Genomic DNA, 23009 nt, shown 5'->3' with positions numbered 1-23009 from the left:
GAGCTACTTTCTCTTGATGACGCTGAGCTCCACTTGTACTTAATGACTGCTCAATATGTGCTTGCAGCTGTTGCACAAGTTTTTCTATTTGTTGTTGCCACTCTAATACATCTTTTTTCGATGCATCGTTACAATTTATTGGTTCTTCTCCTGCCGGTGGTTGCCCGTATTCTGAGTGCATTGACATGTCATCGTCTGGGGGGAGACGGATGTCTTGCGGCTTTCCCCAGTGAACAGTAGATGGCAGCGAATGATAGATTTTTTCCTTGCTATCTGGGGTTCTTATTTCGGCTGACATTTGGGGCTCCGCCTGGCTGGGGCTGACGCCGTCTCCTTACGGAGACATTTCTACATCCACATTCAGTGGGGTAATTTCCGGGCTGGGCTCTGCTGGTGTGGACCTACCCGGGCCGGTACTTTCCTGAGTTTTTAAAAGTTCTGAGACCGAGCTACATTGCTTTCCTGTGAGTTCCTTTACCAGCCGAACATGACCAGCTCCAAAGAAAGCATCCAGACGGCTGATGGACGTGGCAGGAGGTAACTGCGACACGTCCTTCTTGGACCGAGCCATGGCTTGCAAGGCAGCGGCAGTGACCGTGGACTCCACTTTCATGTCTCTTAAGGTATTTATTACAACTCCCCAGATTGGACTGAATGATAGAGTGTCTTTGCTTTTCCCCGTAATGGGTTTTTCTTACAGCTGGTCTCCTATATCTTTCTATTCTTCCACTGCAAAAAGCAGTGGCGGCACCTGCAAGTGCACGTTTTCTCTAGCCCATACAACAAGTTTTCAAGGTCCTTATCCTTGACTGCTTCCCCTCATTTAATGATAATGCTTTGAAGCAGTTTTCGTGCTGCCGCAAATTCAATTTCCATGCTAGCAGCCCTGGATGGGGAAAGGGTCGCGACTCCTTCTCCCTGAGTGCCGAAGCGTACCTGCCTTCGGTCTTCTTCCCAGGCTCCTCCGTCCCCGGCTTTCCCCACCTTAGGTCCGCTTCCACATCTCTCCACTGTGTGAACCTGCCAGCCCAGCTCTGATCCACTTCCACATCTATCCGCCATGTGAACCTGCCAACCCAGCTCTGATCCACTTCCACATCTATCCGCCATGTGAACCTGCCAGCCCAGCTCTGATCCGCTTCCACATCTATCCACCATGTGAACCTGCCAGCCCAGCTCCGATCTGCTTCCACATCTATCCACCGTGTGAACCTGCCAGCCCAGCTCTGATCCACTTCCACATCTATCCACCATGCGAATCCGCTCTGCTGGCCCCGGTCTGCTTCCACGTCTGTCCGCTATGCGGACCTGCCGAGCTGGTACCATTTGCCCGCAAAGGGGTCCCTGTTTAGAGCGCCAGGTAATGGAAAACCACTCAGACTATTCACTGAGTCCTCATGGAGGTATAGTGAACGTCATTTATTTCTATCTTTTGCACACTTTTATAGGGTCCTACAGGGTTTGCGGGGCTTAACAAGCTACTGTTGGTTAATACATATTGTTTTACATTCTTTTCCATGCACACAATGCCATTGTTTTTCTTGATTCTCTCTGTCCCAGGAGAGTTTCAAGGACACTGTCCTTAGAATTGTCACCTGGATTGAAAGCTGGGTTGTGCAGACAGGCTTTTACTAAAATATCATGTCCTTGTTCTGCTAAAATATCCTCTACAAAGCTCCCTTCCAACCCAAACCATTCTGAGACTCTCTGATTACCTCCAGCAATTACTTTGTTTCCCTTAAGCCAATTTTCAGCAGAAAAATGCCAGCAGTCCCCAAGCTACAACGTGGTTACAGCTGGATTGCAGCTTCCCGAGCTGAGGCAACTTTGGTGGAACATGTGACATTTCCTAAATTCCTTCTCTATCAAGGTGGTCTGTCGCTCTATTAAGAACGGCGAGAAGAATGACACAGACTCTCTTGTGGAGTTGAACTGGAGAAGTTTCTCTCGGTTTATTACCTCAGGTCTTTTTTATAGACCGATACGTGAAAAGTACAGAAAAGAAAACTCTTATTGGCTAGTAAACTAACACATCACCATCATTGGTCAGTGGGGTTCACCACCCCTCGACCTTCTCTTGCAAGAAAACAAGGAACAGACAAACAGAACCTGCAAGGCTGTTTTCTATCTCTGAGGATTGTTTTAATTCCTCCTTATGAATTCCCAGGCCACTTTCCCAGGCAAGACAGAAAGCCATGTGGCCTGCAATTTCCACAGGCACCATGCTCCCTGCTTCACAGTTAGCATCGACTGCGGTCCTGCAGGTAGGGCTGATACAGAAATAAAGTTTCCCACCAGCTGTCTTCTTCTTAATAAGGGGGGTGGTGGTATGTGGAGGCTCCGGAGCCAAGGGCAGTAATGGTGTGGAAGGAGGCCTCTAATGCATGAAGTTAAAGCATAAATGGAAGGTTTTCCCCCATATAAGAAGAGAAGAAAAAAATATTTTTCCATAGTTCTTTGCACCGCCATTTCACTATACCCCAGTTATATGTATCCAGTTGGCCTGTTGGCCATCCCCCACCCTTTTTACCTTCTCTAGAAAGTTCTCCCTTCCCTGTTTCCCCATTGGCCCCAGTTTGCTGCAATCCTCCGCCCCTGTTATTCCATTGGTTCTCCCTCTCCCTGACCCCTCCTATGCACCACTTTACCCTGTTTCTACTGGACCCCAACCTGCAGATCCACCCCCTCAAACCCATATATAACCCCGGACCCTCCCTTGTTCCCCGTCTTTGTTTCTGGACCCCTTCAGTGTGTGGCTGTAATAAACTGAAATGCCATACAAAAACCCTTCCCAACTCTCTGCCGTTGATCATCTATCCGTGGTGTGCTTGTGTGTGTGTGAGTGTGATTGCAGCCTGCCCAGATGCTTTCCTCCTTGGAGTCACTTTTGGGAAGGTAGCATCACCTTACCATTGCACCCGACGCTACAGTGGTGGGTGTAATATATGTATATATGTATGTGTGTGTGTGTCTATTTTTTTTTTCCAGGGCTGCTGTTTTCTATTAAGAGGAACCTCACAAAGCTGTGCCATTTCCTAATTAATAATAGGATAATTATTATCTACACAGGCCTAGTGTTACTTAAAAAATAGTGCTATATTTTAGAGCAGAATTCACTTTGTGATTCAATAACATTATTAGCATACAAAAGGTCATGTAGAGTGGGACAAGTGAAATATAGAATGTTGTTGTCCAGAAAACAGTGGTTCTTTCATAGAATCATGAAATGGGTTGGAATGGACTGTCGCTAATGGATACGAAGTAGAGAGCAAGGGTCCTTAGCACACACAGCAGCCGAGGTTTATTTCAGGAGGCAAAAGCCTTTATTTTAGGGTTTTCAACCCTTTTTATAAAGTGTTCCAATATGGGTTAACCTGATTGGTACAAGGAACAACACCTCCCTTATCCCATTGGTGGGACAAGAGAAAAACACTCCCACAATATCTGAGAATTATTATTAATTATTTTGAGAAACCAAAACCTTATTTACACAACAGTCCTTGAGAGAGAAAAAGTTTCGCAAAGACTTTCCCTTGGGAACACAAATCAGCCCCTGAGAGCCTGAAACTCAGGTTCAGAAAATCATGTCCACATCTCACCCTTTTTTTCTAGAAAAAAAAGAAAAGAAAAATTAGAAAGATGCTCAGTGCCTGCTCATAGAGGGACCATTTGAGTGATCACTCTCGTCTTCTGCATCCGTGTCATCACTCAAAGGTTCCTCCACTTGATGACCTTCTTTCTGGTCATGGCCTGTGGTTTGCCTGTTGGCTCGGTTCTGCCTTTGCGATTTCAGGTCAGGATGGAGACACTTTGTAGGTACCCACTTCACTCCAGTGTCTGTGGATACACATGCATACCCACAGCCTGAAGTGGTAAGTTCAAACAGGCCTTCCCACTGCTTGGTGGTTAAGTTTTGCACCTGAACCTTTGCTCAGGGCTGATGTGTTTTGCCTGAAGCCTGGAAAGAAAGGTGATGGTTCAAGATGACAGGGTTATTTGAATTCTGCGGCACTGTAAGGTGATTTACTGTGTACAAAGCTTTTACCACTTTGCGGGGTTTCACCCTGTATTCCCCTTTTTTGCTTTTGAAGAACCTGCTTCAGAGTAGCATAAGCACGTTCAACAATGGCTTGAGCAGTTGGAGAATGCAGAATGCCGAATTTGTGTGAAACACTCCACAACTGCATAAACTGCTGCACTTTCTGTGAGGCGTATGCTGGGGCATTATCAGTCTTCACAGTAGACAGTATCCCTAACACGGCAAAAGCCTGACTCCAATGGGCAATGACATTGTGAGTTTTTTCCCCAGTGTGAGCAGCAGCCCACATTGCAGAGGAGAAAGTGTCAATAGACACATGCACGTACTTGAGCCTACCAAATTCAGCAATTTGGGTAACATCCATTTGCCAAATTTCCAAGACCTTGAGACCTCTAGGGTTTACGCCCACCGGTAAAGGCGGATCAGATGTGTGACAGTCATCACAGGAATTGACAATGTCATGAGCCTCAGTTGGAGTCAACTGAAACTGCTTTTGCAATGTTTGTGCATTTTGATGAAAGAATTCACGTGATGCTTTGGCTTGTGCTAATACATCAGGCTGAGGTGCCACCCATGCGGGGTTAGCCCACTTGTCAGCCCTGGCATTACTTTCTGCTATGAAACTCAGCAGATTGGTATAGCTTGTATCTTGCTCTTGAACTGAATTTTGAAGGGCAACTACATTTTCTTCCAGGAGGGAAGAAACTGAGTTTCCTGGATGGGTTTGTCCCCCTGCCCCTGTAAAGGAGGCATGGAGCACTGTGCGCCCTTTGTCGCAGTGGCCCCCGTCAAAAATCCATCCTGATCTGAATCCCCCAAACCGCCAGTATGTCCTGCCCCCAGAGGTTAGCAATAGCCATGGTAACATAAACCCGAACCATAGCTGACTGTCCCTCTGAATTTATGATCAGCACAGGCTGCTGGCTGATGAAACATTTGGCCATTCCACCGAACCCTCTGACAGGTGACTCTACAGGATCCAGAGGACACTGCAGAGGCCACGCAGAGAAGGCCAGGATGGTGACGTTGGCACGTGTGTCAATCAGGCCTTGCAGGTGGATCTCTGGTGGGGTGGCACCAGGGAAGCACAGGGTACAGCACATCTCAGGCCGTTTGTCAGTCAGGGTTGCAGTCCAGTGCACCTGAGGTGGTCCAGTCAATCCAAAGCAACTGTCCCCTAGACACCGGTTTGCAGCCCTGGAAAATGAAGACTTGAAAGGCACAAGTTGAGCAATGCGCATTTTCTCGGGAATGGTGAGGGGAGGATTTGGAGTGGACACCACAGCACAAATCTGCCACATATAATCTGCATCAGTAAGTCTCAGATGCACAATGATACCCTGGAGGGTGGCACCTGACCTTCCCATTAGGAGAGCACTCTTATCCTCCCGCAGGGGTCCAAAGGCATCCAAAGGAACTCTGTGCACTTTGCAAGAGTTCAAGACTACTGCTGCTGCTGTGCAGACATCAAGTCCGGCTGAGCCACGGGTGCTGGCCACAAGCCAGCTGAGCAGACCTGCATCAGCTTTGGGACCTGGGGAAAAGCTTATGTCTGAGCACGTTCCCCCGAAGCACTCAGCTTTGTGTTTCCCTGATCTGGCAAAGGCTGGCCCTTAGCATCAAACCTTGCTGTGCAAGCCTCTGCATAGTAGTTTGGCTTTCCACACCAACCACACAGAAATGAGGGAGTTTTCCCTTTCTGCTTCTGTTTCCCCTGCTTTTTGGTGGCTTGTGCTGTCACTTGTTTCTGCTGCTTACCCTTTGGCCTTTTTGATGACGCTGGTAAGGCAGCAGCCACGGCAGCCATTCTATAATCTGTACTGCCTATATTAGCACAAGCCTGAACCGTCTCTGGTAAGGATGGATCACCTGGGAGGGCCTCTATCACCCTCCTGCAGTCATCATTGGCATTGCTTCTTGCAAGCTGTTTGACCAGTAGCTTTCTCAAGTCAGGATCGTCCACCTGCTTCTCCAAGGATGCAGAGAGTTTTTCAACAAACTGTATAAAAGGTTCCTTAGCCCCTTGGACTATAGTAACGAACCTCTGTTTTGGAGCTGATAACTCTATGGTTTTAATTGGAGCAGCAATGTCTGTCTTCTGGCACTGATCCAGCATCTGTGGGTAGAAGGTAACCTGGAAATCAGGGTCAAAAATATTTCCAACCCCTGTCAACAGATGACTTCCATCCCATACCTGGGGTCGTGGTTGGACAATTGACTATTACGTCCAGCTACTTTTGTGGCCAGCTGACTCCAACTGCTTCAAAGACTTCGACAGGCTGGACAGGCTGAAGTAACACCTGAGCAAGGTACCAAATGTCATATGGTACCAGTGGCTCAGAGTTAATAACGCAGATCATCTGCATTACCTCCTGAGAACCTAGACCATGCTTTGTCACCGTGTCTCTAATGTCCATCACATTCGAATGTGATAACCTGATGCATGTTAGGCTGCCCCGTGTGAGGATTTCCCTTAACCACAGGAAAAGCCTGAAGACCTCCTTGTGAGGTCACAGCATCTCTTTGATCCTGCCCCTTAAACGTCGCAGGAGCAGAGACAGGCATCTGGCTGGAGTTTGCCTCTCCTGTACCAGATTGTCTTTCTTCCCAGAATCTGAGAACTCATGCAAATTATCTCCAGTTCCCCTAAAACGCTCAAGGAGACCCCAATCTCCCATTTGCAAAGCTTTTTCTTTGACCTCGTCCCAAAAACGTCTTGGATCTTTGGGACGCACTGTCACCTGTCACGGTGGGAGTGTGCAATGAGCACGGGAATGGGGACCCTCTCGGTGTCCTCCACTACGAGCAGACACTCGCCCCGAAGTGCCAGCATCACTGCGAGCCCCTGTTGTAAACAAGGGAGGCTCAGATGCCGCTGCTCCGACACCAGCAGCAGCCGGGGGAGTGCCCCCCGCAGCACCAGCTGCTGGATCCGGGGCAGCCCCGCCAGGGTCTGTAGCAGACCCAGCCAATCTGTCCAAGCTCTGCTCGCAGGAGGGAGGGAGCGGAGCCAACAGAGAACTGCCCCCACCCCCGCCCGGCGCTGTAGACACCAGCGCCGGAGAGCAGACGAGCTCAAAAGAGCCCCAGGACCGTCCATGCGGGCAGCACCACTCCCGCCCACCGTGGCCGCTGCAGGCCTGGGCTGGGTGCGGGGCACGGAGAAGCCTGGTTCCGAGAAAGGACCCGCGGCGGCCGCTGTGGCAGCGCCGCCTGCTCCCCCCACGGCGGGGCGGGCGCGGGGTCCATGGTGCTGCCCCAGCTCCCCTGCCCTCCATGGCAGCGGCAGTGCTGGTGCCTCTGCCCGCGCTGGGAGCGGAGCCGATCCTGCCGGCCCCGGCGGCCGTGGCCAGGCCGGCACCGCCGCTCCTGCCCGGGCCGCGCTGCTGGCCCGCTCTGCGTGACGGGGCCGTGCGGAGAGCAGCGGCGAGCCCGCTCGCATGGGACGGAGCGGGGTCGCCCCATCCCCTACAGGAGCTACATCTATTACCTGCCCAGTGGCGCCGGGCGCTGCCTGAGCAGTCGTGGTGGGACTGCCCTCCGGCCGCGCCTGGGGAGCGGAGGAGATCCCACCATTCCCAATGCCCGCGGTGTTTGGCTGCAGGAACGGAATCAGTGCAGTGACACCACAATTCATGCACACCATGGAGAGGGGTCTCAGCGGTCCTGCCGCTGCTGCCGGCGGAACAGGAGCTGCTGGTGTCCCCTCCACCACAGGGAATGCACGGGGGATGGTTTGTTCCCCTCCACCACAGGGAATGCACGGGGGATGGTTTGTTCCCCTCCACCACAGGGAATGCACGGGGGATGGTTTGTTCCCCTCCATCCCACGGTTTCCCGAGCCCCGGGCAGGGCAACCCAGCTGAGCAGGGGAGGAATGGCTTTCAAGAGTCGAACCTCCCCCTTCCCCCTCCTGCCGGTCATCCGTCCCGTGTGACACAGACAGAGGGCTTCTCACACCCCCAAGTTAGACTCGCAAAGGGGTGGGGTCGGGGAAAAAAATTCCCTCTAGGCTGTCCTGATCCGAGTCCAACGCCATCTCCCATGAGTCACACTCTAGTGGAGCGGCTTCTGGATCAGAACAGTCTCCTCCTTCAGAGCCGGACTCCGAGACCTCCCTTGATGAGGCTCCAGAGCTTGCGGTCTCTACTATAGTCGTGAATTTCTTCCATGGGAGAAGCAATTCCGCATCCTCCCCTTCGCCGGATAACACCAGTTGATACGGACAACACCAGTCACCTAAGGTCTGCCAACAACTTTTCAACAGCGCATCAGCAGCGGTTGGAAAAAAATCCATGTTCTTTCCCCCATAAATATAAAGCATTAATATCTGCTTCAGAAATGTCCAGTTCATTTTTCCAGAGAATATCTGTCCATAAGTCCAGGACGATCTCATCCTCTGGAGCTAAGACAGTGATTGGCATGCTTTCAGCTCACTGGGAAAAATTCTCCAGCAGCAAGAAAGAATGGCAGACAAAAACCCGCAGTCTGGACTGAAAAAAATCTCTTTTTTTCCTAGGGTGTCGGGGGAGAGAAGGTATTACCTCTCTCGCTGTTACTATACTCACGATGGGTGCCAGATGTCGCAAATGGACACAAAGTAGAGAGTGAGGGTCCCTAGCGCACACAGCAGCCGAGGTTTATTTCAGGAGGCAAAAGCCTTTATTTTGGGCTTTTCAACCCTTTTTATAAAGTGTTCTGATACAGGTTAACCTGATTGGTACAAGGAACAGCACCTCCCTTATCCCATTGATGGGACAAGAGAAAAACACTCTCAGAATATCTTTGTCATTATTTTGAGAAACCAAAACCTTATTTACACAACAGTCCTCGAGAGAGAAAAAGTTTCCCAAAAGACTTTCCCTTGGGAACACAAATCAGTCCGAGAGCCTGAAACTCTTTCAGGTTCAGAAAATCATGTCCACAAGGGGCATTAATGATCATCTCATTCTACCCATGTCCCCTATTCCAGGTTTCTCCAAGCCCCATCCAACCTGGCTTTGGACAATTCCAGGGATGGAAGTGATGTAGGAATGGGATATAATCACTTAGACTCACTTGTAAAGGGGAACGTGTGCAGCAGAGAAATACCTGAAAAGCATTGGCCTGGTTTTTGGTACATAAGCAGCAAGTTAAAATTATAACTCCAAAACATCCAAATATAATAAACTGTCTGAAGAAAAACATTCATTAAATCAAGCACACAGCAAGTACAACATACATACAGAAAAAAAAAAAAATAAAATCTTGCATTCACCTGTGCAGTCTGACTCCATTCAGAGGCAAAGCTGCCAGAAGCAGCTTAAATCCAAATTCCATATTGATGTAAATAAGGATCACACCTGCAGCAGCCATGGAATAGGGGCTGCCAGATCCTCAGCTCCTGGTCAGAACTTGCCCAACACAAGTGATGTATAACTCAGGTGGGTCTGGGAGTCTCCAAATGCCTGAAAATGAGATAGACAAAATATAGAGCTGCCCTACACATATTACAGGAGTTAGAGTGATTTCCCCTCCTCTCTACTGGATACATCACTGTATTCAACCATGACATAAAAGAAAAAAGTTTGCTTTCCTTCCTCTTAAAAAGGCAAATAGCAATACCCTGAAATCATATGGCTTCCAGGCAGCTTCCCAAGCACGCTGTTTTCATCAACTAAAGTAATGCCCAACAATTGCAATTGAAAGCAGATTTTCCTACACTGTAAAAAATTTATTTTATTAGAAAATATCAGGTATTAGATAATTTTATTTAGCCAACACTCATCCCTGCATAGTGAAAGAAAATGGGGTATCCAGATAGAGAAATGTGAGTTGTTTAGATGCCCAGGCTCACAGCATCCCCAGCAGCTCTGGGTGTTTCCAAACAACATCAGACTCTGCCTTCTCTTTTTCCTTGACATACAGCCAGCATTTTCCAGTTTGATGGGAATCACCAGGGAGCTTCTCTGGAAGGAGGAGATGGTAGGTGTAATTACTGCACTGGTAATCAGGATTTTCCTGGTTTACTCTGTGAACAGAGTCACAACTCCAGTGGGTTTTCTGCCAGCGTGGAAACCTCTAGCCTCATTCCTAGAGAAGGGCCCAAAAGGAGACAGGTGAAAATGAGACCAGATTTGGACTGAACATTTAGTGCAATATTCCACAAGGCTCACAGGAAAAGAGATGATGCAGAATATTTTATATATATGTGTGGTGTGTGTGTGTGTGTGACATACATATGTTATGTATGTTATATTATGCAATACAGATATGCAATATAGGAAAGGTCACTTCTCCTTCCATCTCTGAATTTTCATTTTCTTCCTCTATATTTTTGATCTGCAAACACAGACTCTTGGCAAGTTCTCTGGCTCTTTCTTAGGGAAAGAGGAAATCTGTCCAACTGTTTGACAGACAAAGCATCCTGATAACACTTTGTAATTAGTATGTAAGAATTTCTCCACCTATAATCTCTGGTGTGACCATACTCAATAGAACGGGTTTGTTTTTCTTTTAAATAATCAAAATCCTGGGTTATTTCTGTAATTCTTCCTTATGATTTTTGCTGTCCTAATTTAATTTAACCTGGTTACTGTGTCTATGGCATGTAAATGTCCTTATTTGTCATTCCCCTTACAAACTGCTTTCTGGTCTGTGGGTTTCAAGTCTATTCTTAATAGACAGAAAAGGGAAAAATACTTACTTTTAGGCATAGAGAAAGGGAAACAATCAAGATAATGAAGCCTGGGAAAATCTCTGGAAGTGAGGTGATAATTCCAATCACTTTGAGGCTAAACAAGCCACATGAGGCAGATTTGGTGGAATGATTTTGTGAAGGTCTGACTTTCACAGGAGTTCAAGCAGGAAACATTCCCAGCTCAGGACCTAAAACCTGGCTAATCTTTATGGCCCCTTGGCAGAGTGCAGAGCCCCAGGGCTCCCCTGCTCTGGAGCCAGCAGCAGCACTCCTGTAGCACGAGATGTCCCATATCATCTTGTGTTCAATGAGCTGGAGACCAGGCAGTGTGGAGGCAGGTTACACCACCACAGCACGGGTTCAAATCATCTGGATATGGTCATGAGCAGCTGTGGACAGATCTTGCTTCTTCCCTCATATCCTTTGTTTCTTATTTTTAAAACCTTAGGGCTGCACAGGAATGTCAAGTCTCCAGCTCATTATGGGACCATATGACTACCCTGGACTTTGAACTCAGATAAACTCCCTACTGAATGAAAACGTGTAAAATGCTTCCAGCAAAGACTATTTTGCACCAGACTGTACTAAGAAGTGCAACAGAATTTCAACACTTACATTTCAGAGGCACAGAAGAGAAGAACCATCCTTGTCCAGAGTGCAGCATTTTGGGGGAGGCTCCAGAGTGCCTCCCCCATACAACAGCAACAATCATATCAACCTATGGAAGCATGCTGGTTGTGGTTTAGTTTGGGGAATAAAACATCCTGATTCCATATAATGATGCATGAGCTTCTGTCTAACCAATGCACACAGTTTTGCTTCCAAAAGCAAATTTTCAGAAGTCCCAAAATCACATATTTAAATCAGTAAAATCGGGTCCAAGCTGACAATGTTGGGATAGATCAGAATTTCTGCATGCTTTTTAGCCTGGAGAGATACGAGAGTTTATCTAATATTTGGATAAAGAAAAAGAAAATCCCAGCCCTGATCATTAGGATATTTTTCCCTAGGAGCAGAATATATGGCTTGGACCCTGGCTCACCTCCTGTTTCCTTGTGGTTTTCACTGGATAAAGCATTCCTCTCCACTTCCTCCTGTGAACATTTGTACCCTGTTGTGGGGCACTAATCAGTATCTCCTGCCCTCTGCCCCAGAGAGGCATTTTAGCAAAAAGTGAATTAATTTCTAAAAGTCATAATTAGATCTTATAAGATAGAGATAGAGAGATAGAGATATAGAGATATAGAGATAGAGAGAGATAGAGATAGAGAGATAGAGATTGATAGAGACAGAGATGATAGAGATAAACATGGATCTGTTAACCCTTGTTTTGCCTTCCTAGGGATCCATGAGACACTATCTCCTGTATCAGAATGGTGGCTCATGAAGAGGGACAGCACTGGCAAAGGAGCCAAAGGGTGATGCTGCACATCCAGAAATGCACTTTGGTTGTGGGAAAACTCTTCCAATTAATCCATCCAACGGGGTGGTTTGGGATTTGACTTCCATCCTTGTAAGGGAGATTACGAAGTTGATTACGGAGATTGAAAATTTGAAGGGTTTTGATCAGGGCAAAGCTCCAACCAAAGAGAGAGGCAAGTTTCAGAGGGAGATGTAAAATTTTCAGTGCCTCTGGTGGAAAGCCTCTAGAGGCACTTAAACGGAGTTCGAGAAGCAATCTGCTCCATCCAGCAGAAAACGATGCACATCCCTGAGGTGAGACATTGCCATCATGTGGCCATTCCAACTCTGCAGGAACACCAGCAGGGACAGGAGGAATCGGAACGTTATCCCAGATTTTCAGCTTTTTCAATTGTCTTCAGCACTGAGAGCCTACACGAGAACTGGTGAGGGGGTGACATCCTCTCCTGACAACCCTCTCCAACCAAAAACACTCGTTTCCCCAGACCTGCCCTCCTTTATGCCAGGGAGAAGAAGCATTTTCTGTTTCCCAAGGCACAGCACTCAATGCCAGGGTGACATTGCACTGCACAGAATACAGCACAACTGGCCATCCAAAATGAACAGAAACACCAGAAATGCCAAATGGAACATTCCTGATGTCAGGAAGCCAGTCTTCAGGAGTAATCTGAATGAGAATAGCACAATGGCCAGGACCGGGAAGGAAATAGAGCAAATATATATGTGAACATATATGAGGACAATATACAAAAGTTAGTATAGAGTCAGGAGTGGAAAGCAAAGCAAATTAACCAAATGATGAATTTAAGGAAAAAAAAATATACTGACAGAGCGCAAAACATGGTGGAATGCAGAAGTGAGCTGTGATAAAATATGCAGATGGCAATGTTTTACAGTGGAGCAGCAACAGAATTAAACACAATCCAGGAAATATGAGGGGAAATGAGAGCAGCAACGACAAATAATTTCATGCTTGAGCCAAAAGCTGTTCATCCACACAAAATTTATGTTTGCCCTCCTCTGGCACCATGGTAAAAAGCATGATTTGGCTTACTCGCAGAATGGCCCACCACTTCCTGGAATTACAGCCTCAGGGAGGGGGACACAAACTTCCTAAGAAAGGGAAAACCTTGATGCAGAAATACAACAGGAGTTTTCTGTCCAGCTGGCACACCAGGCAGATAAACACACAAATAATTTGTAAAGAAACTCTGTTGGATGTTCCTTAGAACACCCAGATTTCAGCTATAACAATATTGTAGCAAAACTTCACTAATAAAAAAGGGCAATGGTATCACTTGAGAAATGAAACAAAATATTGACAGGCACAGACCAGCAGCTCAGCTCCCACAGTTGCCTGGCCCTGCAAAGGCAAATTCTGTTTGTGTTCCTGTTTCCCAGCAACTGGCACCTGGAAACACCTAAAAGAACCTGCCTGCTGCCACCATCTCAACTGGGGCCAAACCCCTGCACTGGGAAAGATTCTTCTGCACTGAAGTGCCCAAACCAGGGAGGAACCTTCTTCTGCACTACAGAATTTGCAAAGAAAAATTGCAAGAGCCTGTCACCCTGAAAACTCAGCTTCTGAGCTTGCTGATATAGTTTTCTAAGACTTTCCCAGGACAGTAACTGAAAACATAGAGATAGGTATACATTCCTGTTACACATCTTGTGATGGACAACTCCCATGGCCAGTGGAGTGGGAAAGTGTTATCCTGACCATCCAATCCCTGGCCATGGTCAGAAACCTATAAATCCTGGGAGGAAAAATAAACTTTCTCTTTCCTTTCACCACACCTCAAGCTGTGTCCGTGTGATCTATTCAGCGCCAGTGTCAACAAGAGCTCTAAAGTGGTAACTTAAAAAGCCGCTTAAGGAAATCAGATAAATATTTGCTATTACCCTGAGCTGGATCTGCTGACATGGTAATTACACCTTTTTAAGTTCTTTTTTTGATGGTGTTTGCATGGTTTTTTGACAGATTGAATCACTGATCACCTGTAACAATCCTGGAAAGTGTGGCTGTTTCTATTGTGCAGTTTCTCCTCTCTAGGGTAAAAGAGAAATTTTTACTCATTTTTTTTGGCAAAAAGGCTGATTTGTGAATAATGCCCCCAGGCCCCAAGAGTTTTGTTCTCTTTGTCTTCAACCAATTTTCCATATGCTGCTGCAAGTTTCAGTAGCTTTTTGAAGAGACTGTTCACTATTATTTATGTAGTGCAAAACAAAATGGAAGTTTGAATTAAAATATTACTTCTCTTTTTCATTTAGGACTGTCAGCTCTATAACACCTAAACTGGGAATTTTTAAAATACAATATGAGTACAGGAGAGAAGAGTTTTCCAAGAATTACTAACACACCAGGGCACTGTGGTAAAGACCTGCAGAGGGCAGAGGCAGACCCATGTGTGTGCCTACCACATACGGATGGGGGAAGAAGCCAGAGTCCCATATAAGTAATTCCACAGGGTCTTTGGCTTCCCACACAGACCCCCAGTGACTCTCCAAAACCTCTTCTATGAGCTGAGGATCTTCTTGAGCAGAGTCCTTCAAAAAGGCCACATCACAAACTGCAGTACCCAAGGCAAGCACCCTGAGGCTGTGCTGTTCAAGGCGCGTGCTTACCTGGGTGAAGCCACAGCCACCTGTGCCAGCACCAGCTGCATCACCTTCTACTCCAGTTTCTCACCCTGCAACGAGTGTTAACTCTGCTGCATGAGGAAAATGTTCAGCTTCCTGCTGAGGCACCTCACATCTACTTCTCTTAGCCCTATCTCTGCAGGGACAGTCCACCTGGGACCCTGAGGAACCTCTGCACCCTGTGGCCCTGGGTGATCCTGCAGAAGCTTCCAGAAGGGGCATGGCCATACATGCTCTGCCACTTTTTTTTGTGTGGCATCATAGGGGCAACCCCTCGTCACCCAGCTTGCCAGCAGGTACACAAAACTGACATCAAATTAACCTAACAGGAATTAAAACATACTTTAGAACGACCTTTCCCCAGAGAATGTAAGGGAACTCAGCTGGACAGAAGAATTTAAAGGCTTTTTCCTCTCTCAGACCAGCCTCCCAAGAGCCTTTTCAAGCCATGGAAGGCAGTCTCCTTCCTCTGATGTCTTCAAGCCAAGGAGGGCTATTCCCAGGTGCATTTCTGCCCTTTGAGAGGGAACAGCTGTATCCCAGACTCAGAAGTATAAGGCATTTAAAAGTGCCAAAGGACTAATTCAGTAGAAGTCCTCATTCTGAAGAATGAGGCACACACCTGTGCTGAGGATGGCACAGATCCATCTGGTTTTTGGTGTGAAACTGAGATCACAGATGACAAAAAAACCCCAATAAAGTCCCCTCCTGCGAAATTTAACCAATGGAATAACTGGGGGGCTCAAATAATGGATTATGAACATATTTTTGTTTTATTTCTCTACCTTAAAAGCCAGAGTAGTAAACCCTGAACCTGAGTACTCCCTGCCCACAGCAGGCAGTTGGAACTACATGACGTCTAAGGTCCCTTACAATCCAAACCGTTCTGAGACTCTCTGACAGTCTATTTACCTCCTGCAATTACTTTGTTGCCCTTAAGCCGATTTCCAGCAGAAAAATGCCAGCAGTCCCCAACCCACAACATGGTTACAGCTGGATTGCAGCTTCCCGAGCTGAGGCAACCTTGGTGGAACATGTGACATTTCCTAAATTCCTCATCTATCAAGAAGGTGTGTGGTCCTGCAGGTAGGACTGATGCAGGAATAAATTTTCCCACCAGCTGTTTTCTTCTTAACAAGGGCAGCGGTGGTGGTGTGTTTATATATGGTGTTTACATATTTATATAGATGTGTGTGTGTCTGGTTTGGTTTTTTTCCTGGGGCTGCTGTTTTCTATTAAAAGGAACCTCACAAAGCTGTGCCATTTCCTAATTAATAATAGGATAATTATTATCTACACAGGCCAAGTGTAACTTAAAGAAAAACCAAAAAGATCAGGCTGTGGCTATTTTTTAACTCTCAAGGTCACTAGGTGCTGTTGGAGTAGGGGCTCCCTGTGCGGCCTCGCAGGACACACTGTCTGACCAGGGCACTTCACTTCGATCCCACACAGGGTCCTGCCCAGCCTGGTGCTGTCCTGGGGAAGGACAGAGGGACCCAGACGAGCTCTGGAAAGTGGCTCATGGGAATCTCATGAAATTTAACAAGATTAAGTCCTGGTGCTGCACCTGGGTTGGGACAACCCCTGGGGTCAATCCTGGCTGAGGGTGAGCAGATGGAGCAGCCCTGGGTGAAGGACTTGAGGGTGCTGGTGGATGAGAGCTGGACCTGCCCCATGCCAGAAGCCCTCATGCCCTGGGCTGAGACCCCAGCTTGGGCAGCAGGGAAGGGAGGATTCTGCCCCTCTGCTCCTGTGCTCAAGTGACACCTGTTAAAAATGACTTTTAAATTTAGACAACTAAGTCAAATTAATTGATAGTATATTTTAATAAATTGGATAAATTTGATACAAAAAAAGTAAATAGCAATATAAAAAGGAATATAATTTAGTAAAATAATACAATTTAGTAAAAAAGGTACAATTTAGTAAATATATTCAGATATATATCTCTATATATGTGAATATAGTTTGCTAATGGTTAAGGATGGTTAAGGCATAAGCAAAACTGACTGGGGTACGGGGGGGGGCTTTTCACCTCACTTCATGTACAAAACAAAGTACTTTAAGCTAAACTTGTATACAGTATGTTTATACATATTTGTTAATTTTTTTGTAAGTTTTTTTTATTTCTGATTTTTCTGACTTTATGTTATTTTTTTTATGGCACATGCTTCATGTGTTGTTAGGGGGCTTTTAGGCTTCTTTTGGTGGTCTTTTGGCAAAGGCTTTTCTTTTTCTTTGTTGTCCCTTGGATCACCTCATAGGTTTGCGCATGCGTACTAAGCGTTGTGTTATGTTAGTCCATTAATTAGTCTTATATTTATTGATTTTTAGGCTCAATGCCTAAAGTCGTTCTAATTTTGTCTATCTCAAGGCCATTTTGGTCTTGAGACACCACTTATCTTTTAAACCACATTCTGTACTTTAATTTTGACGTGTAACATCTGTAAAGGGGTACATCTGCTTTGTAACACTGATTCTTGCTAGTTTATAATAATAACTTTAATAACAGTTATAATTTAGTTAGCACCAATCAATTCCATTTATTACACACCCCACCTGCAGAGCTGCCCCAGCCCTGGGGCCCAGCACGGGAAGGATGTGGAGCTGCGGGAGAGTCCAGAGGAGGCATCAGGATGATCAGAGGGATGGAGCAGCTCTGCTGGGAGGAAAGGCTGTGAGAACTGGGATTGTGCAGCCTAGAGAAGCTTTGGGGTGACCTCATTGTGGCCTTACAGTAGCTGAAGGAGCTGACGGGAATCACGAGGACATACTATTCACAAGGGCCTGGAATGACAGGACGAGCAGGAATGGCTTCAAAGGCAGTCAGAGCATGGTGACAGTAACACCAAGACTGTGACTTCAATTCCGGTATCAGCCATTTACTCAAGAATTGGATTCGATGATGCTTGTGCATCGTTTCCAACTCAGAATATCCTGTAAATCTGTGAAACTTCAAATTGAAAGAGAGTAGGTTTAGGTTGGGTATTGGGAAGAAGTTGTTCCCTGTTTGTGAGGGCCTGGCACACATTTCCCAGAGAAGCTGTGGATGCCCCACCCCTGAAGTGTCCAAGGCCGTGGGGGATGGGACTTGGAGCAACCTGGGACAGTGGAAGATGTCGCTGCCCGGGGCAGGGCTGTGGTGAGATGGGCTCTAGGGTCCCTTCCAGCTCAAGCCGTTCCAGTGTTCACTGACAGCGCTCCCGCTGCGCCGGCGCCGCTCGGGGCGTGGCTGGGCCCGGGCCGGCGGCGGCTGCGCGGGGCGGGCGCGGCCATGGCGAAGCACACGGTGTCCTCGGCGCGGTTCCGCCGGGTGGACGTGGACGAGTACGACGAGAACAAGTTCGTGGATGAGGAGGACGGGGGCGACGGGCAAGCGGGGCCCGATGAGGGCGAGGTGGACTCGTGCCTGCGGCAATATCCTGAAGGGAGCGTAGGGGGCGGAGCGGGCGCGGCCGCTGCCGGGGCGGCCTTTGAGGGGAACAGCCGCGAGCGGGCACGGCGGTGGGCGGGAAACGCTGGAAGTGGACAGGGCTGGCGGTGGGAAGGGGCTGAAGGAGAACGGGCTGGCGGGCCAAGGGAAGACTCTGAAGGCGGAAGAGGCTGGCAGGAGAAAGAGGCTGAAGGGGGAGGGGGCTGGCAGAGGGAAGAGGAAGAGGCTGAAGGGAGAAGGGGCTGGTAGCAGGAAGGCGGCCCAGCTTCCTCCCCTGTCCGCAGCAGCCGCAGAACCCCAGGGCTGCGCTCAGGGAGGTGTCCAGAGGAACGTAGACAGGGGGTGTCCTGTGCCCAAAGAGTTCCCCTTGGCCGCTAGCAGGGCTGCCTCGCCCAGCTGGCCCCTGGTCACTCTTCCCAAGGGCTGCTACTGGGCTGCTGTCTCGGTGGCTGCTAGGGCTCGATGTGCCAAGCTGAGACCTGTTCTCAAAGGCTACAGATTGCAGAAGTGATGGAGAATGGTTTCTTTTACTTGGACCCTGATTCAAGGAAAGGGTTAGGAAGTATTCAACAGTCCCAGAACTATACAGCTGCTTGTTGATGCTGCTCGTGCCTCAAATGACCTGAAAATTGCTGTCTTAGACTGTAATATCTTCTTAGCTGGTGAGGGAATCCTTGCATCGGGGTGTTTTCAGTCATGCACAAGTATTGACTGTCCTGGTATGTGATGTCCATATACTTGCTATCTGGTCCTTAACCATCTGGCACAGGGAACATGATGGCTGCACTCCAGGCAGCTTTGAAGAACCCTCCCATCAACACAAAGAACCAGGCAGTGAAGGTAGAATAGTGACTGCTTGCTCATGGATTACTCCCCAAAAATCCTTTCCTGTCTCTGTTACCTCTGTGCCACTAGTTGTACCTTGAGGAGGCGAGAAGCAGAATTTAGGGTATTCCCTCATATTGAAACATCTGTGACCACAAGTGTTTTAATCTTGTTCAAAATACTATAGCTCAAGTACCAGGTACTTTACTTTGGTGCTAGATCAGGTGTGGTTCTCCTACCAGTGCTGGTTGTGTTTTGTGTGCCCAGGTGTCACCAGGTGCCTGGTGACAGACCAGACCAGATGTGGCAGCTCACAGATGTAATCATGTGCACAGGGAACCAGGGTTGCAGTTGTCACCTCTGAGTAATGAAAGCACCAACAGTGAGCCTACAAAAAAGGAAGAATTGTTTTTTATAATATCCAATCAAAAGAAAGCTGTTGAAACTCAGGAAGTGTGAGCCTTCCCCCTGTGACAGAGTGTGGGAGTCTGCTGGGTATGTGCATTTCTGAATATCTCCAGGATGAATCCTGAATAGCTTATGATTGCAGTAGTGGGAGGAACAGGCTGATTAGATATGGGCACTGCCTAGCTGGTGAGTGCCTGCAGTCACTTCTCCCTGCCCAAGGAGAGGCCCAGGGGCATGGTTCCCTGCTGCATGGTTCCTGGCAGAGCTGTTCCCGCAGCCACAGCCCTTTCCTGAAGGGTTTTACAGAGCTCTGAGAATCAGCTATTACAAATAGGGCTGTATAGCTTTGTCCTCACATTAATGACTTGTTTCCATTAGCCCTCTATTGAAGGATTTAAGAATACTTTCAGTGGTGGAATTGTAAAGGGCAGAATGACTGAACATTAATACCTGCCTTAATTTTTTGTTGTCTTTGGAACTTAAATAATTTTACTTACAGTCATATGAGAAGTCTTGCTAAGCCAAGTGATTATGGGATATTAAATTGGGCAGGAAAACTGACATCCATAGTGTCTGTAGGGGGAAGCTGCCTGAAGTGTTTGTGTGATGGAATTATTCAAAAGTCCAGGAACCCTGAGACATTCTCTCATCCTGCCTCAGTTAGTGATGGATGAAAAGGAAGAGCTGCTTCTTGCTGATTACATGGCTAATTGCTGCTGTAAGCATGCCACACACATTCCCAGGCCTGAAATGACATCCAGATCAATGGTTATTAATGCTCAATATTAATGGCCAGTCTGCCTCCAGTGTGCCTGGGACAGCAGCTGACTGCTTGGAGAACACATGGCTTCCAGCAGTTAACTCTTCTAGGCTACCAGTGGCATTTCTTTTGATTATAATGGTTGTGTCACATTAAACACTACAGAGGTATGGAAAAGGCTCTGGTGGGAAGGGGGGCCAGACAAGCACTTGATTGTTATAATTACTTTGGAACTTGGTGGCTCTTGAGCTTCCATATGAGCATTTACTATTTAACCATAGTTAAGGGATGGAGAATTGCAAACACTAACAGAGATAACTAAAAACTTTAGAAACACTAAAGCTGGGCAAATATGTTAAACTCTTTTACATTGTTTATCCTTGGGAGAACATGTCTGTTATATTTTACTATGACAAGCTCTTCACACACAGTCCTCTTCAGAGCTGTTAAAGAGAAAAATGCTCTAATTCAGTTTTTTTGAGAGAGGAGCAGTGCTTGACTGCACCTCACATGAGGATGGCTGTGTCTGTGCCTGCCTGTTGACAGGACCGTGCTGAGAGCATCGTGCTGAAGGTGCTTATCTCCTTCAAAGCCAATGACATTGAGAAGGCAGTGCAGTCGCTGGACAAGAATGGGGTGGACCTGCTCATGAAGTACATCTACAAGGGCTTTGAGAGCCCCTCCGACAACAGCAGTGCTGTGCTGCTGCAGTGGCATGAGAAGGTGCGTGCGTGGGGACAGCTCCTGCCAGAGTTCCCAGGCCCTGAGCCTGGCAAGAACCCCCTGCCTGTCTGCTGAGACTCAAGTACCAGATTCAGGCTGTGACAAGGGTATGGCCCTGGAGGTCATAGCAGAGGTCAAGCTGCCTACTGCTGCTTCCTACTGAGGGTAAACACTCAACAGTTAAAATTTGGGTTTCTCTTAGACTGAGGCAAATGGTTTTATCCAGTGATTCAAGTAGACTGAAGGAGAATTTCCTTCCTGGAGGGAAGCAAAATTTGCAGCTTGGTTATGCAGGGAAATGAAAGCCTAATTAACGTTAAATAGGTTTCTTGTAATTGAGTATGATTATCGTACCCTGGCTGCTGGTGTTTAGTGGAGGGCAGGCATATACTCATGTGCAATATAAATGTGATCCAGGTAATTTCATAGACTCCCAGAATGGTTTGAGTTGGAAGGGACCTTAAAGCTTCTCTCATTCCTCCCCTGCCATGGGCAGGGACACCCTTTAATATCCCAGCTTGCTCCAAGCCCCATCCAACCTGGCCTTGGACAGGGACAGGGCAGCCAGAGCTTCTCTGGCAAACCTGTGCCAGGGGCACCCCACCTTCACAGGGAAGGATTTCCTCCTGATACCTAACCCTACTCCCTATCAGTTTGAAGTCCCTCCCCCTTATCCTGTCACTCCAGGCCATGTCCAAAGTCCATCTCTATGGTTCTTGTCAGCCTGTTCAGCTCCTAGAAGGGAGCTCCAGGCTGTAGCTACCCTGGCCTGGTGTTCATTGCCGTGTTTCCCTTCGCAGGCGCTGGCTGCTGGAGGAGTTGGGTCCATTGTGCGTGTTCTGACTGCGAGGAAGACAGTGTAACTCCAGCAGGGAGCTGCTGGTACAACCCCGATCCCCCTCCCAGCAAGGCCGCCCCTGGGTAGCCCTGTCCCCCAGCTTTGCCTTTGCCCTGTTGCTTCTGTCTTACCCCACCAATTATGCACATTGTGATCTCTTCTGTGGTTAAATTCTGGAAAATTATGAAGGTGGAATTTTACTTCTAACAGGAATATTTGGTACCTACCATCCTTTCAGTGATATATTCAGTGATGTAAACAATTCAGTGTTTAGGGTGATTTGCATTTGTGTGTAATCGTGGCAGATTTGGACCTGACTCTGAGCAAATGCTGAGGGACACAGGGCAATGTCTTAATTTTTTGCTAGCCAAGCATTGTTTTGAGTTAAAATCTTGATATTTGAGAAGTGGGGCAGCTATTATTAACACAGGTAACTGGACCATGTTGCCTTTGGTCAACCTCTGACCCTACAGGGTGAGTAGGAGAGAAAAAAAGCTCTTTTTCAATCCCAGTTATCATTCCAGAGAGCCAAGTATTTTCCTTAACCTGCCCAGGTTCCTTGCCATCAGTTTGATGCTGGGTCCACAGTGGGAAGGTCACAGTGAGATGGAGTTGTCCATCATGCAGTTTGGAAAGTAGAATTTAAAAGGTCAATGGTCTATTTACATTGGAGCCCAGCCTAGTGAACTCTTCTTATTTTGGGGAGCAAAGATCCTGAGGAGAAGAAGAAAAAGCAGCTTTTACACAGCAAATCATCTTTCAGCAACTGGAAAGTGATTTGTTTTTGTCAAGCACAACTAAATGGCTGCTTGAGGTAGTCTGAGAGAGATATTCTGGTATCAACACCATCCTTTCAGAGCCTCCCCTATTTTGTTTTCTGGTTGTGTAGGGTCTGTAAGGATAACCAGACAGCTCACATTCCTGTTGCATTGTGCCTCATCATGTTAGCTAGTGGGCCAGTCAAGTTCCCAAATAAAGAAGAGTATTTTAAAGAATTAGGAAAGCCCAGGACATCCCAGACCACAGATCACCATAGAAGGTTTAAGGCCAGGATTTAAATTACATGTGTTTTAATTTCACTATTTTACTACAACTCAGTTGTGTAAAACTGTTAGGGACCTTGAGAAATCTTTGCTGTTTTTTGATATCTGCTTTGTTTTTGTAATAATAATAAAGACCAGACAATAAACCATCACTGAATATTTACTCAGTGTCTGACATATGGAGACAGCAACCAGCATG

General features: G+C 47.2%; 2 protein-coding genes and 1 long non-coding RNA gene across 3 annotated transcripts; all 3 read left to right on the top strand.

The window, feature by feature from the left end:
- Nucleotides 1-331: 331 nt before the first annotated feature.
- LOC131581166 (uncharacterized) lies at nt 332-13927 on the top strand. The gene is made up of 3 exons (XR_009278020.1): nt 332-623; nt 959-1360; nt 11167-13927. It is a non-coding gene; the product is annotated as an uncharacterized LOC131581166 (long non-coding RNA).
- Nucleotides 13928-14462: 535 nt separating this feature from the next.
- Nucleotides 14463-15465, top strand: APOBEC4 (apolipoprotein B mRNA editing enzyme catalytic polypeptide like 4; the record flags this gene model as incomplete). The annotated part of the gene is given in 3 exon segments (XM_058843041.1): nt 14463-14886; nt 14889-15065; nt 15068-15465. Coding segments are annotated over 3 exon segments (897 nt in total), but the record flags the coding sequence as incomplete, so codon positions are not given.
- A 2419-nt stretch (nt 15466-17884) lies between these two features.
- On the top strand, nt 17885-22977 carry ARPC5 (actin related protein 2/3 complex subunit 5). Its single transcript, XM_058843344.1, has 4 exons — nt 17885-18198; nt 18982-19053; nt 20753-20929; nt 21730-22977. Exons 1-4 carry the CDS (start codon nt 18055-18057, stop codon nt 21790-21792), a joined length of 456 nt encoding a protein of 151 aa, XP_058699327.1. The 5' UTR covers nt 17885-18054; the 3' UTR covers nt 21793-22977.
- The last annotated feature ends 32 nt before the right edge of the window (nt 22978-23009 follow it).

Source organism: Poecile atricapillus, chromosome 7 (genome assembly GCF_030490865.1).
Source record: "Poecile atricapillus isolate bPoeAtr1 chromosome 7, bPoeAtr1.hap1, whole genome shotgun sequence".
In the NCBI taxonomy this organism is placed as follows: Eukaryota; Metazoa; Chordata; class Aves; order Passeriformes; family Paridae; genus Poecile; species Poecile atricapillus.
The sequence above is the reverse complement of the archived record's forward strand: the minus strand, read 5'-3'. Positions and strand labels throughout refer to the sequence as shown.

Coding starts and splice junctions, on each gene's coding strand:
- ARPC5 (XM_058843344.1), top strand. CDS start 18,055: ATGGCGAAGCACACGGTGTCCTCGGCGCGGTTCCGCCGGGTGGACGTG. Junction 18,199..18,981: donor TGGACTCGTGCCTGCGGCAA/TATCCTGAAGGG, acceptor CCATCTGGCACA/GGGAACATGATGGCTGCACT. Junction 19,054..20,752: donor CAAAGAACCAGGCAGTGAAG/GTAGAATAGTGA, acceptor GCCTGTTGACAG/GACCGTGCTGAGAGCATCGT.